This window comes from Tinamus guttatus, unplaced genomic scaffold (genome assembly GCF_059628265.1).
Source record: "Tinamus guttatus ecotype Peru unplaced genomic scaffold, ASM5962826v1 Tinamus_guttatus_pri_ptg000208l, whole genome shotgun sequence".
NCBI lineage: Eukaryota > Metazoa > Chordata > Aves > Tinamiformes > Tinamidae > Tinamus > Tinamus guttatus.
In genome coordinates, this window is record NW_028288742.1 from 5013964 (window position 1) to 5029586 (window position 15623).

The 15623-nt window shown below is 38.8% G+C and overlaps 1 protein-coding gene across 1 annotated transcript; it reads left to right on the plus strand.

Moving 5' to 3' along the window:
• Positions 1–379: 379 nt before the first annotated feature.
• Positions 380–13732, plus strand: YIPF4 (Yip1 domain family member 4). Its single transcript, XM_088524186.1, has 6 exons — positions 380–497; positions 2917–3070; positions 5623–5794; positions 8068–8145; positions 9930–10043; positions 12686–13732. Exons 1-6 carry the CDS (start codon positions 398–400, stop codon positions 12821–12823), a joined length of 756 nt encoding a protein of 251 aa, XP_088380312.1. The 5' UTR covers positions 380–397; the 3' UTR covers positions 12824–13732.
• Positions 13733–15623: the final 1891 nt, after the last annotated feature.

Genomic DNA, 15623 nt, shown 5'->3' on the forward strand with positions numbered 1-15623 from the left:
TGCAGGGACGGGGACACGTCCCGATCCGCGGGGCGGGAGAGCCCCTCCCCTTGCCCGGGCGATGACGCAAGCGCCGCGCGTGCGCACATGACGGTCGCACGCGCCGGGGCGGGCGGGGTGACGACAACAGCGTCCGTGTCCCTCCGCCCTCCCCCTGTCCTCTGCTGGACTGTGTCTCGGCCAATCAGAAGGGCTTTTACACTGGAGTCGGAGTGACCGCCCTCCCCGCAACGCAGCCAGTCGTGGGGCGTGTTGCAGGCAGCCAATCGGGGCGGTGCGGACTGTTGTGGCTGTGCGGTGGGAGCTGTCGCCGCCGCCGCGGGAGGGACGCGGGAGGCCCCGGCGCCCCCTCCCCCCCGCCTGCGGCGCCGCTCGCCGCCCCGCAGCGGGCGGGGAGATGCAGCCCCCGGGCCCTCAGCAGCAGCAGCCTCCGCCGCCGCCGCTCTATGCGCCCACCAACGGGGACTTCACCTTCGTCTCCTCGGCCGATGCCGAAGGTGAGCGGCGGGCGGGGGGCCGCCGCGAGCGGGGCCCGCGTCTCCCTCCGCGCCGCCGGCCCCGCCGCGGGCCGCCCCGGAGCGGCGCGGAGCGCGAGGGCGGCGGCGGGTCTGCGTGCGTGGCAGGGCCGGCCGCGACGCCTCCGCACCGCCGGGGCCCCCGCGGGCTGTGCCGGCCGCCCTGGCACGGCAGGTACCGTCACGGGCTCGTCCTGGCACCGCGCCGCCCGCCCTGGCACGTCACGTAGCGTCACGTCTCCTTCCCCGGCTGCTGCGAGTGCGAGTGCGATGTGGCAGCCGTTAACGATCGCGCCGGCAGCTCGCCCTCGAGGCGCTGCTGCTCCGCAGCCGCCTCTTGCAGTCCGGTGGTGCCGGGGAAGGGAGCCCTGTGCCTAGGTCAGCGCGTGAAGCGTGGGCCCCTGCCTGCCTGCCCGCTGCACAAATTGTCGGGCACAAACCTGCCGTGAAGGGGTATGTCTCGATGCTGCAAAAACACCCAGGAGCCAACGTTTTGCTGCTTTTTCTCTTTTAGTAGATCTTATGGACTCTACCTGTTTAAACAGTCATCTTTTTGCCTTCAATGTTTATTTAGTAACAACTTTTCGTTGTAAGTAGGTACAGGGGACCATGTAAATCCTGACTCATGTGCTCCTCCCTGGAAAAGCATAATTTGGGTAAAGGCGTACTGTGGAATGACTAAGTCATTAGTCCTTAGACATGGAATATTAATCCACTGCTAATGAAGTTCATCTCACCAAAGAACAATCTGGAACTGCCTTTTTTTTTTTTTTTTTTAAATCCACCTTGGTCTGGAGAGAAAAACAAACTCTAAACAAAGAAACAAAATCCCTGTGTACCTCTTTATGAAAGCTCTGAACCCTTGCTGAAAATACTTGCTCAGCAGTCTTAATAGCACACTGGGCTATTTTAGCCACCTTTTGAGAAGAATGTTTGGATTGGATGTGGCTTTGTGTTCTTCATGAGCACAAGGTGTGAGCTCATGCCCACTCAAGTATTTGTGAAATGCTGCATGGATCTATTCCAAGAAAGGGAAATAAATAAGCCAAACTGGACATCTTAATACTTATAAATAAAAATTCTACACACTGCACTATTTCTCTTAATTTCAAAAATCTTGATACATAAAATAATGAAAGCATAAGCTGTTTTATTATCTACTCTCATAATAGAGAGGAGTCTTCAATTAGGTGAACATATATGATTTAAATAACAGACTGTATTCATATCTCTTATATTACTTTTTTTAAATTTAAGAGTAAAGAATGTCTTGGAAAGGTGGTTTACTGGAATGCCCACCTGTGAGGGAGACCTCAGCACTGCATATACAGTGTTCTGCCTCTGACAGCAGCAAGGGAAGCATCCTATAGCTCTTGCTATAGCCGATGTCAGAACCGTGAGCTGTTGGCAGATTCTTCAGCACAATTATTGTGCAGGTGGCTAACCTGGTATTTCCAGTTTCATGCCAGTTGGTGGCTGGCAGGCTGGTTTCTTGGTTTCTGCAGCTCTACCTGAGAAGTAGCCTTGCAGAGCATTACCTAAACTTTGTTCACGTTTATGGGTTTCGTCCCTAAAAGCTGTGTTAGGTATTCATCACTGAGCAACTGCTAGAAGGAGCCTTAGTAAATAAGGTTGTGTGGAAGCCTTCCTGCTTCGGGATGAGTGGCCACGCTTCACTGAGAAAGAAGACATAGGTGGTTGGTTGAAATATTTATTGGTTTTGATGGCTGTATCTGTATATGTTCGTGCACAAAGCATAGCAAGAAGCCCTCTTTGCAAGGCAGTGTTACGTTATAGCATAAGCAAATACTTGGAGAGGAAGAACATCCCAGTGATACTAGAAAACTCCTGAGTCGTTCTCCATAATGAATTTCAGGCGTGAAAAATACTTTCATTTTTTCTCCCTCTCTGTACAACCATGGACCAAAATGGAAATTCATGATTGCTTTCCTATTCTAAGCATGTTCTATTTTTATTTTATATTTCGTCAAGCTACTTGTTGTATTTTAAGCTACCATTGTGTAGCTTAAAATAAATGTGATCTTTACTAGAGGCTGACTACAAATTAAAGCCTACAGATGTGTGAAGGAACGCAAATAGAAGCCTGAATATCATACCTGTATAACTAAAACAGCAGAGTTATACTTGGAGCTAAAACTTGGTAATTTGAGATCTAAACCAGTGTTGTTGCTGTTGCTTTAAAGCTGGAAGATCTCTTTCAATTTATGTACACCTTAGGATAAAATTTTATTCTATAATTTTGTCTAGTTTATGGTGATATCCAGCACACATTTCTGTTGTTCATCTTCCAGTAATTTTGAAATCAAATGGCTTTTGGCAAGGCATAAAAAGGTATATCTTTCTCTCTCTCTCTCTCTTTTTTTTTTTTCTTCCCTCTAAGATATTAGTGGCTCCATAACAACTCCAGATGTTAAGCTAAATCTTGGAGGAGAATTCATCAAAGAATCTACTGCAACTACATTCCTGAGACAGAGGGGTTATGGCTGGCTTCTGGAAGTAGAAGATGATGACCCAGAAGATAACAAGCCACTCCTGTATGTTGCAATTAATTTTGGTTATTCCTCCTTATTAAGCTGTTTAGGAAAAACAAACAGCTTATAAGTTCTCAAACTGTCTCACAGTGTCTTGCTGTGGCTAGAATTCTGTTTGAAGAATGACTTGAGAAATAAGTCTGCTTTCTGATGCAGGAATGATGTTTTTCATTATGGATTGTATTTTTGGTGTGTAACAAGCTTCTTTTACACTATAGGAAAGAAATGGAAAGAGAGGAAACAATCTGGAGGCTATTAATCTAAGCCTAAAAATGAAGACTATTTTCTACTCTCATCTGTTGATTTTGTTGCAGATTAAAAAATATGCTATATTCTTCCTCTCTTTCATGCTGGTTTGAGTGTCTTAGTGCTGTTAGGGAATTGGAGGTTAAGGCACTGCTGAAAGTTTTGTGGTAACTGCATCAATGTTAAAGGAATTCTGTAAGTTGCTGTGTTGCATTGTGGATGGTCATAATCATTACAGCAGGACTGTAAGAAGCAAGGGTACAAACTATGCAGTCTTTGACACTATAATGTATCATAAAGCTGTATTAGAGGGGTTAGTATTTAAAGACAGGGTTGTCTATGACACAGAAACTGTCTGCTTCCCTTATTCACGGACCCATAGTTGGGAGCAGAAAGTTTACATCTCAAGGTATGTATGCTGCAAAGCAGGCAGGCTGGGTTGCTGTGCAGCTCCGCGACTTAGTTTTCAGAGTCTCCGTGTTTTCCTCTGTTAATTAAACAAAATGATACCCGAACAAGCAGAGTGAGAAGAAAGTGCTGGGGAAGAAAAGATGTATGGAGAGCTTAAACCTGAAACTGCTATTTGAAAAGTGCTGTAGCTTGTGACGTGCAGAAGTAGCACCTGTGTGAGTAAATCTGTTCTGTACATACATATTTTTTAATTAACAAATAGGATGGTACATTGAGGTGACAATGCACCAATTCCCTCTTATGTAGCATTGTGTACCACAGTGGCACATTTTGTGATTCCAAGGCGGTTATGTCCTAACCTGCTGATTTTTGGAAGCAAGGAGGACATGACAGGGAAAGGATAGGTTCACCAGTGTGGTGCCTTTTGTTCAGTAGAGTGAGATTTTTTTCTTTATTGAGCAACCTGGCTTCCTGTAATGGCTACCACCTCTTTTTAGGCTTTATGCGAAAGACAGTTTATTCGGATAAGAAACTATCAGAAGCCCTAGGCAATGATACAAAATCTAATTCTAGAAAGGAAAACTTTGCTACACGGCTTTCAGAGTGAAATATAAAAAACACTGCTTACTGACTGCTTAGATGGAGGGAGGAAAAATAGATACTTTTAGTGTACTGCTTGGATTCAGCAATGTGTTAACTTTGCTGTAGTTGTTATTTAGGAACAGGATAGTAATAGCAATAAAAATTATACCAGAGCCTCAACAAGCAGAATTTCATTTCTGAAAGAGAAGTTATGATGAATCATATCTTCACTGCATTTATTTCTTGTCTGACCTTTTCTCAGAAAAAAGTCATAAATCGGGGCCTAGGACAGAACTTTCATTAATTGGAGCTCAAGTGTGTGATTCCACTTTTCCAGCTGTGTTAGATGTTCCTAAACATAGAGCAGAGGAGGGGTATCTGCCAGGAAGCTCTTGCAGCTCTTCAGAACTTCTCAGTCATTACTATAGGGAAAACTGTAGTTTGAAGTTCTGTCTAAATGTTTTGCACATGTAAGTGCTGCTTTTAAGTGCTGTAAGCTAGTGGAATTGCCTGTTATTTGGAAAGTCTACTTCCTTCGCCTATTGCTAGGATGTTAAAGACAAGAGTTGCACCAGTTAAGAGACCCCTATACAGGGAGAGTCTTTTTCCATTTGTAGCTGTCCATGCACTGTTTGTAGTCAAGGACTTGAAAAGGCAGTTAGGGAGGTGGAGCATTTATTGTTAATCTTAGTGCTCGCTTAATCGGCTTTTATTTATTCTTGTCCATATTGGAAACAAGACAGTGTTTAAACACTTGGCATAAACTGGTATGGTGAAAACTGCTACTGTTGAAGCAATTTCATTATCATGAAAAATTACATTGACCTGATGAATATATTTTGAATATTTTAGGTTTGCTGAGTGCAAGGGTATTCTTTCTGGTAGAATTTGAAATGTATTTCCTTAAAAAGTGTGCTCAGGGCACACTGAACACAGAAATGCACCGAGATGTCCTTCTTGAGTGTATTCGTATGGCTTTGACTCATGGATATTTGCAGTAATACAAATGTACCATGTTTGTCCCTGCATGTCAGAGAAAGGTTTTACTTTCTTAAAACAGACTGTTAAGATGTGATGCGGATATTTTCTATTGTCAGTCATAGAATTTATTTTGGTGTAATTAATATATCCATCTGTGGCATGAAAGTTTGTGAATGCATGATAAGGTGTTGCTATACCTTGCAAGAACTGTTTCCTTAGTAGTCATGGCTTCAGAAAGCACTACTGTTTCTACAAACCTGTTGTTTACCCGTAAGCATGTGTTTTTATGATCTTTTTGTGGTGTATAGTAATGCTCCTTTGCCTTACAATTTCAGGGAAGAACTGGACATTGATCTGAAGGATATTTACTACAAAATTCGATGTGTGTTGATGCCTATGCCATCTCTTGGGTTTAATAGACAGGTAGTGAGAGACAATCCAGATTTTTGGGGTCCCCTGGCAGTTGTCCTCTTCTTCTCAATGATTTCACTGTATGGACAATTCAAGGTAGGTATAAACCTTCTAGTTAAAAAGAAAACTAAGTTAAATTTGGGGGCATGACTGCTAAATAATTTGTGTATTTTTAATAACTAGAAAGTCCTTTCTTCCCATGAGAATGGGGGGGGAGGTATTCCAAATTCATTTCTTACTGCTGTCTTTCTAGATATTAACTTCAACTGTATGAAATAGACCGTGGATCATGTTAAACATGAGAAAATGTCAGATTTTTGTTTTTATAGTAAAACAAAGGAAAGAAGTGATTACTGGAGGAAATGGATCAATGATTATATAATTAGAGTCATATTAGTGAATCATGCCATTTTAACTGTAACCTCTTTTTAACGTTTTTTTCTAATTACCAGAAATTAAAAAAAGAATATCTGTGTGGATGACATGAATTTTAATTTCCTGACAAAAAGCTATTTGTCTAACTAATTCTAGATCACAACTATTACCTGGTACATCTTATCTTTATTAGTGCTTTGTGCTATTTTGTCCTCCCTTTTGTTCAGTTACAATCAAATAACTTTCCTTAAGTCAATAGATTTTTTTTCCATAATTCCTTTTAACTCTAGGGTGAATAAGTAGAGGCATTGTACAGATTTAATTGGCCTCCATAAACACTTTTTTTCTTTTTTAATTTACACTTGCATCAAAGTAGAATTAGTATCATTTATAGAAACAGTCTGAATGTGACCCTAGGTCATCTTGAGGTAATAGTTGATTGCATCTTGCTTCATAAATCCTTATGATGATATATATATTTATGTATTATTTTTTAAAATATGCTATAGCAACAAGACATACATGTAAAATAACAGAATATACTTATGCTGAAATGCTTGTGAATGGTGAGATAAAATCATTCATTTTTTTTCTAGCTGCCATATGCATACCAAGTGCTGACTAAGAATTCAGTCTAATATCTCGTATCAATTGGACTTAAAATAAGTAGACTAAAATACTGTATTATTCAGGTCTTCTGAGTGGACCATTTAGTTGCCTCCAGGGCAAAGCAAGAACTATTCCTTGATCCTGTGATGGATCAACTCTCCATGGATGGTGTTTATCTCACGGGGTAATGCAGAGTACTGTACATGTGTGAGGAGAGGGTAGTGAAAGCTGGTCACTAGCAACACAGTGAATGACAGCAGCTTGACTAGATAAACTGAATGGTGGGTGGGCTGAATGCAGGCAAGACAGGAGCATTCCTGCCCCAACACATTAGTCTGGTTTTCTTTTACATAGCAGAGGAAGGCAGAGTGTAAAAGGAGGTCATGCCCTATTTTCACAAAGAGCATAAAGCTTTTAAATACATATATTCTTTGAAATAGTGCTGTGACTTTTGACTGTAAAGAAAATCTTTTTTTTTTTTTTTTTCTGGTGAAACTAGAACTCCTAAATGGAAAAGCTGAACTGAATGCTAATCTTCATTTTAAGTGCAGCCATTGTATACTTAGGAATACAAAGACCTGACTGAGATTGGTTGTTTTTCTCTAAAAAGTTTATTTCAAAAGGGAGAGCACCACTTCTGGTCTCCCAGTGGCTTAAATTCAACAACAGTTAAGTTCATTTGAAGGTTCTGTTAAGTCAGGGAATCATTTAAGGTTTCTTATTCTGAGTAGCACAGTGAAAATATAAAAGGAATATAACTGCCCACTTTGGCCCGGGAAGGAAGTTTGTTCCTTAAGTTGTCACGTTCAACAAGTTGTAGTGTAAGTTAAAGTCCTTTCACCACTTTTGAATATTCTCCATTTGAATGAAGAATAAAATATTGTCTCTAAGATGGAGAGGGAAAAAAAAAAAAAAGGCAGAATTCTAACTCTTTTTACTGGGTAGAGCTGAGCTTTCAAACCTGTCTGAGCACACTTTTGGAGTAGGTAGAATGATGCTGGCTTCTGTTTAGTGGAATGAAACGTTATTTTTTTTCCATGCTATAAAATACAAGTCTCAGCTGAGCTATTGTATTAGGTAAGATTTAACCGGAGTTGTCTTAGCCTTTATGAGTAACTAACCTCTCTCTTCTGAGATGTACTTATAGAATCACATTAATTGTAAGTTTGGTGAACCAGGAATGCTCAGAGTGTGTGTGTGTGGCGGGGGGCGGTGGGAGGAAGTTTCATCAGTAATGTATTGCTGTGGCTTCTGTTCTTTATCTCTGTTGTAATACAGAGTAAAACTGTATGTATTTGCTGCAATTCATAATTAATTTTGCATAATAAGATACTTGACTGCAGTGAAGATTATAAATGTAAACTAATTGTATTTTATCTTTTAAGGTTGTTTCTTGGATTATAACTATTTGGATATTTGGATCCTTGACAATTTTTTTATTGGCCAGGGTTCTCGGAGGAGAAGTAAGTAGCCGTATGTGAAAATAGAGGGTGGGAAAGTTGGTTTTTTTGAAAGGTTTCTTGGCTACTTTGAGGCCTGGCTTTGGACATTCTAGCTAATTGTGAATCCCCAACTTAGATGCTACTATAATACCTCAGTTTTAGTTTCCTGCTCCTCACAGCAGAATCTCGTATGCGGAGATGGACAGCTACTCTTTCTATACAGTGCATAGAGGGAGCTGGATATGATAAACAATATGGAAATTTTTACCCCAAGTCCCAGAAATTCTGACAGTTGTTTGTGATCCAGAGCTAAATTCCTCTCCAGGGAAGTGCCTTCAAGTTTTCAATCACTGAGCTAAATCAAACGCTTTCTCCTTGCACACACAACCCTTTCACTTCCCCCCATCCCTTTTTTGGGGAGGTCAGGAAGGTGGAATAGGGCTGATCTAATGGCATAGCTCTGGTAGCCTTCGGAGAGAGCACCTATCAGCATTGGTTTTTCTCCTTGCACTGGTACAATGTAAACCCACCACAGAATGACACTCAGTCTGTGTTCCTCAACTGTGAAGCCAAGTGCAGTTCTGGCCTACGTGCCTCCCTCCAGCTACTTGCATCAGCCCAGTGGCAGCATGGAAACAGTTTTTGGAGCTGTGCCTATGAATAGAGTCACCAAGTGATTCAGGTATAAACTACAGAAAATGGCTTACAGCTAGACCCGCAAATGGCTACACAGCATTGAACTGTGTTTTGAAGTTTTGTTTTTACTACACATGTTGCATTGGTGATGAACTAGTATCATAGACTTCCTAAATTATTTGTTTAGTCTTGTTTCAAGATTTTCTTTCTGATTTTTTTTTTGCTAGTGACTTTTTTTGTGAAGACTACTCAGAAAAAAAATCATAAATATGATTGTATTGGATTTCCACATATTGTCGTAATCCAGATGCTCTTAATCTTATTTTTATTGCTCAAGTGTGAAATACTGAGAATATATAAACAGTGGAGAGAGGATTGTTATGGATCTGCATGATTTACTGTGAAGGATCTGCTGCCACAAGTGATTGCTTGAAAGACAGTAATTTGTCTGAGCACTCTTTTTCCTGACTTCAATCCAAGGAACATAGCAGGGCCCAAGAACATTTCAAATTGCAAAAGGGACAAGTTAGGCATCAGGAGGCAGTTATGGTAATACTTCAAAAAATATGTTTAAGCTAGCCATAATAATTCTGAACTGGATATCAGTTTTCTGTCCTCCCACAGGAATCGAGTTCTAAAGTGGTCTTGCATTGAGTTCAAAAGTACTTTAAAATATGGGTTCATACGTTACTGCAAGGAATTGTATTTTGCGCTGCCTGTGGTAGCCGGGTCTGCAGCTGGTGACTAAGAGGTCTGTTTTTGTTGAGTGCTCCTCTGTATCAGTCACACACTCCATGGAGAGTGGCAGCTGCAAACCACCTGAGGGGCAGCATGGAAATGTGGGGCGTGTGTTTTGAGTTACATATTTCTCACCTCTCTACTGCCATTGGAAATGTTAACATTGTCATTTAATATACATTGATTTAAGCTTCTAAGAGAATTGAATTATTCATTATGAAACTGTTAATATGAAAATTGTGGGTTTTTTCCATACAATACCCTCCCCCCCTCCCCCAAACTCCTTCAGATGAAATTTATGAATGCCCAGCACATTGTTAGTATAGCTACTTGATTCTCTCATAACAAGATTAGATTGTGTTTGGTGATAAAGATTAGTACTATTAAGTCTGTGTTTTTTATTTATTTATTTGTGTGCTTGAAAATTTCAGGTGGCTTACGGCCAAGTTCTTGGTGTAATAGGATATTCCCTACTTCCTCTCATTGTCATAGCACCTGTACTTGTGGTGGTTGGATCATTTGAAGTTGTTTCTACACTAATAAAGGTAAGCTCAGTAACATGTACTGAGAATTTGCAAGTATTTTTAAGTCACTGCCTTAATGCTTCAAGCATTAATCTGTTCAGGACATTGTAACAGTCTGTCAGAATATACATAAATATAACTCCTGTGAGTGTGATCCTTTTAGTTAGCATGGAGGGATAAGACTGAGAAGCAGATTCTGTTTTAAATATTTCTACTTAGAATATATGGTCTTGTTGCCATAAAAAAATCTGTTGTTAATAAGATAATGTTACGCTGTGTTACAGCAGTTGCATTTTTAAAAAATAGGATTATCATTGCAGAAGAGGATGTATACTTAAACATCAAAATGAAGAGTCTGGAAGTAAGCTCTTCAATCCTTTCCCCTGTCATGCAGTTTATTTTTAGTTATTGCAGCATGAATATGACATTAGTCCTTGTTTTGAGACTCTCCCTTGATGGTAACAGTACAAAGCGCTCGGCTTGCTCTTCTGAGAAGCTTTCCACCTATGTGGAATATCAGACAGAAAGCAAGAACAGCTTTCTTGATATCACCTGCTGTTGGACACCTTTTATGGAGCTAGCAATGTTCCCCTGAGGTGTAGTGGAGCTACGTGACGTTCATCGAACACTTCCAATGTTTCATGCAAGCTTTTATGGAGACCTTGAGATTATTGCTGAAGTTTTGGAAAGGTTGCCTGAGAAAATTCTGCTGCATGATAATTTGTGAACTTTTTGGTTCTTGTTCTGTTGCTTTCATTAACTTCATTAACATACTCCCGGCTTGTTGGTAAATACTGCAATTGAAGTACAATTTAAGTGTATGTAAAACAAGAATGTTACTGTGTTTGCAATTTGATAACTTGTAATTACTATTAAGAAGTAAAGCCAGAAAGCAGATTACTAACTTGGATTTTATCTAATGCATAACTTACTTGAATATAGGTTAAGGAAATCTCAGTTACCTGATTATTGCTATCAAATTTGCATTAAATTCAGGGCAAATCAGTGCAAGGTTTTTGATTCATTAGTGTGAAAATACAGGTTAAGCCTCATATAGCCAAACTAATTTTTCCTGTGAATTCCTGTGTATTACCTGTGTCTTGGTTTGGGACCTCCGCATTTGGGGAAATATTTTGGAGCCTTAAAGCTGTGGAACTTGCAGTGAAATTCCAGTTAGTTCTTTCTATGCATTCAGGAAAACCTTTCAGGTACTGTACTTAATTTTTTTTTTCCTGTTGCAGTTTCCTAATGTGTTTTAGGGAATCCTGTCTCCTTCTGCAGTCCCAGCTCAGGGAGCAAAAGCCAAAGTATGCAATCACATACAATTAATTTTCTCAACAATGCCAGATGAGGCTTTATAGCTCTCTGAAGTTCTAGCCACAGTAAATCAAAATCTTTAAATGCTCCTATTTACTGAAGTTGTGTGGGCTTTCTTTGTCATTAATAATAGCTAAAAATTTCTGTTCGTTTTTGTTACTTAATGCATAAAACTTATTTAAATGTAAGTATTTTAAATTTGCATAGATTTCGTAATCAAGGTATTAGAAAAGGTAAAATTAGCCTGCAAAGAATATCTTCTTTGCCAATGTGTCATCACTTAGATGTAAACGCATTTTCAAAAACCAGTCAAAATAAAGTGGCTTTCAGTAGCTTTTTTGAAATAACTCTTTGCAGTAGCTGCCCGCATGGAATAAAAACATGTGCATAAACCTCTCATTCAAGGGACTTGAGCTCTTCTGACAAAACTGTGGAAAGTTCTTTGCTTGGGTCTTAGTCTATCTGCCTTTTACTGAGCGGGTCCTTGGTCCTATGTTCCTTTTGCATGCCATTCAGTTTTAGGTATTTTTAATATTAATATTCAGGTTGCTACTAGAGGGTGGTAGATGTCCAATTACTTTTTCCTATAACCGTGTCTGAAGTTTGAGTCCAGTTCACTCGTCTCTAGACTTTTAAACAGTAGTGTACTCACTTCATATGAAGTTACATACAATGTTGTTTTCTGCTAGTTTTCTAAATTGGCTCTTTCTTAATTTAGAAAGTAGAGGTTTTTGCATCGAAAGCAGGAGAATGCAAACTCAAAGAGATTTGGCTTCCTGGGAGGGCTGGGTATTAGTATAAGGGCATAGAGGTTTCATAGATGTTGTCATATTTGATATGGAGTGTATTTTTCAAGGCTTCTCATTGTACCTGAAAGTAGTAGGAATGTGTGTTTTGGATGCCTAATTTAACCTTCTAGGTTAAATCACAGGAGGATGTGGTGGAGGACTCAAGTATAGCAATTGTTTAAAACAATGTGTTTATATGTGAATTGAAGTGAAGGGTAGAGGCCAGGTAAGGTAGAAAAGTTGTTCATTAAAAGAGATTTCAGTCTGTGTGTGTATGCAAGCTTGCCACTTGCTATATGGTATCTATATGCTTTACACTTGGGTAGATTCTTAGAGTGGAGATATTAGCTCCTGTTGTAGAAGAAATACTGTCTCAAACCAAAATAAGATGCCTATTTGGCAAATGCTTCTCTGAAGTTAAATGCACAGTTAAATTATTTTTTTCTTCCAGGAACTGTAGGCTTTTTTAATTGTTAGAGATTTTTTTTTTTTTTTTTTCGGTAGCTGGAGATACTTTCTTGTAATGGCAGCTAACATTCTTCATCTTCTCCTTTTTAGTTGTTTGGAGTATTTTGGGCTGCCTACAGCGCTGCATCATTACTAGTTGGAGAAGAATTCAAGACCAAGAAACCCCTTCTAATTTATCCGATCTTTTTACTGTACATTTATTTTCTTTCTTTGTACACTGGGGTGTAATCTAGTGTAAGAATGTGGCCAGAAATCATATTTTATTCACCTTCAGACTGATGATGCGTAAGATCAGAAGAGTGGAGATAGTACAAGTGATTGTTTTCTATCCAGTGGTCAAGATGTTTTAAGATCGAAAAGAGTATTTGTGTATATTATTTAATGGAGCAATTGTAGCTATATAGATTTGTATCAAAGTTCTAGGTTTGTTTAAGATTCTTCAGATTTTAATGAACAAAATGCAAGAACCTTGTGTTTTATAACAAAGTCTAGCAAAAATGCAGCTTGATACCTGTGCCAAAAGCACTAGGACCAGATTACTATATTTGAGGAGAAAAAATAAAAGTTAACTAAAACAATCTCAAAGTGCAATTTTTCTTTTGAGCTTAAACATAGCTGGCTTTTTTGGCACAGCAAATTCTGTAGATAATATATATTTATGAAACAGTCCTGATTGTTCACAGAACAGTCTGTATAATCAAGACATGAAGATACTTCTTTTAATTTAGTGCCTCAACTATTTTGATTTGGCTATTGAGTTTTTATAAATTCCAATTTGTTTTCAAAAAAATGTATATACTGTGTATTTTGTATCTATGGCTTGCGTGTAGCGTAAATACTCCTTGGTGAAGGATGTATATTGGATTTTTAAAAACTAAAACTACAAGTATTTGAAGTCTTCATTTATTACTACTGACCAGAGGAGCGAGGCATTTATTGTGTGACATAATTCTTTAAATTGCTTACTTACAGAATCAAATTATTTTAGTTAATAGCGTGAATTTAGAGAGAAACTGGCAAACAACTTTGACAACTATAGTGCTGGCTTCATGTTGGAAAAGAAAAAGGATCTGTTGAATTTGTGTGATCTTTGAACAATGTTACGTTATGATCACAAAATAAAAGGAATGCTTCCCTTACTATGTTTTATAACACCTTGTTCTGTTTTGCATTTAATAGCATGGTATTTAACATGCATCTGTTGTTTTCCAAAGGCTGTTTATCACTTGTAAAGCAAAAAAAAAAAAAATCAAAACAAAAAACTTGTAAGACCTGATTCCTGGCCCCCCTCATTAAAGAAGGCCCATATCACCCCAAGTTTGACTCTGCAAGGATTCTGTAATAATGTGATGACATGCTAAATATTTTGTGTACACTAGTGATTGCTTATGTAATGGTCCTTAGGGTTGTGTCTTCACATAAATTTTGCCAAAGTTTCACTTTGCATGATACTTTGTCATTTATACTCTTCAGTTTCTAATATTACCAAGTAGATCTTAAGTTGCTTAAAAAAAAGTAACCAATGTAACTTGCATCCTCATTTAAAACAAAACATTTCTGCTATCTTTATTTTGCTGTTAGAACTAAAAACATCAACAATGACAAGGTAAAGGCAAGGTCTTTGATCCATGATGGACAAATTTTTGCATTAAAACTTTCACAGCTTTTTAGACTGCATAAAGATAAATCACTAAAAGATCAGCTTATCAGTCATTGCTGCTGCTAAATGTGCATTTAACCTTCAACTTTACCACAAACCTTTAGTTTATTGAACTTGTTTCTCTGGCTGATGCACCTATTAAACTTCCAACCTTCTATGGAAGTTCTAGTGAAAGAACTCACAATTATACTAAAGCAGTTATCTCTGCAAGGAAACTGAGCAAAGCTTACAGCTTACTGAAATGTAATTCATTCAAATTTATTAGCTTATGTGATGGCAAATGATAGTAAAAAATAAATACCCATCTGAAAACTTAAGAGCATTCATGCCCCATGAAAAAAATGCATGGGGAGCATTATAATTGGTTTCATGCCGGAATCAGGTACGATATGAGGGTCTCTTATGTCTACTGACAGTTGTTTTCTAAAGAGGATTCTCAAAGTAGTGGTTGAAGACTAAAGCCAAACAAAAGTGACAGGGACCTACATCAAAAGTTAAGAGAAAGCACACATACATTTAGGCTATCAAGAGAGTTGACCTTAAAAGCTTAATTCCTCTTTGCATGCAGACTTAGGGATGTTCACAGTGGATCCATGCACTCAATGAGATAGAATACTGCCTAAGAGGATGCAAAAGTGTTCTACTTAATTTCCTCCTCTAGACTCATCACCTTTATCCAATCATCTTAGTTCTAGCCTTGAACTTTGTGAAATCTCTAGTTGTAATTTTACCTGTACTTTTTTCCAAGCTTGGCATGTGTAATATGCGCTGTAGATATGCACTTACCATAGTATGTATTTTATATGCAGTTGCAGATTTGCACCTTTTAATTTCAAAGCATCTTTTACGCTCACCTTTTGCATATGATGTGCAAAGAAAGATACAACTCTCAGATGGTTCTGATAGTTTGTTACAACTTTGCATTCAATGAACCAATTTTTAGATCAGGTATGTATGTAAATACAAGATGTATTTTATAAAAGTTTTGAATTAAAATTGTTTACAGAATGTATACAACTAATTTATATTTACTGAATGAACACACACAGTCCTTTACCTGTCATCGGTTTCATGCTCTGAGGCTGTAAATAAATTTTTGGGATATCAACTGTACAACTTCCATTTGTCATGCATGGCAACTTACAATGTATTCGGCAAAAAGTGCATTTTCCAAGCTGAAACTCCTCAGCCCGAGATACACATATGCAGTACATTTAGAAGGAGATATTATTTTTGAGTGAGTTTCCATATACAGACAGATACTACTTTTTTTTTTCTGTCCTCTTCTACTCACAGCAGATGTTCTACTGTTTGTAAAAAACTGCACAAAAGTGACAATTATACAAGGTCATTTGGTTTCACTTGGAG

Bases quoted from the DNA above. Each gene is read 5' to 3' on its own strand.
- YIPF4 (XM_088524186.1), top strand. From the start codon at position 398: ATGCAGCCCCCGGGCCCTCAGCAGCAGCAGCCTCCGCCGCCGCCGCTC. The intron at 5,795-8,067 runs GTAGGTATAAAC...TTATCTTTTAAG, and splicing joins CACTGTATGGACAATTCAAG to GTTGTTTCTTGGATTATAAC. The intron at 10,044-12,685 runs GTAAGCTCAGTA...TCTCCTTTTTAG, and splicing joins TTGTTTCTACACTAATAAAG to TTGTTTGGAGTATTTTGGGC.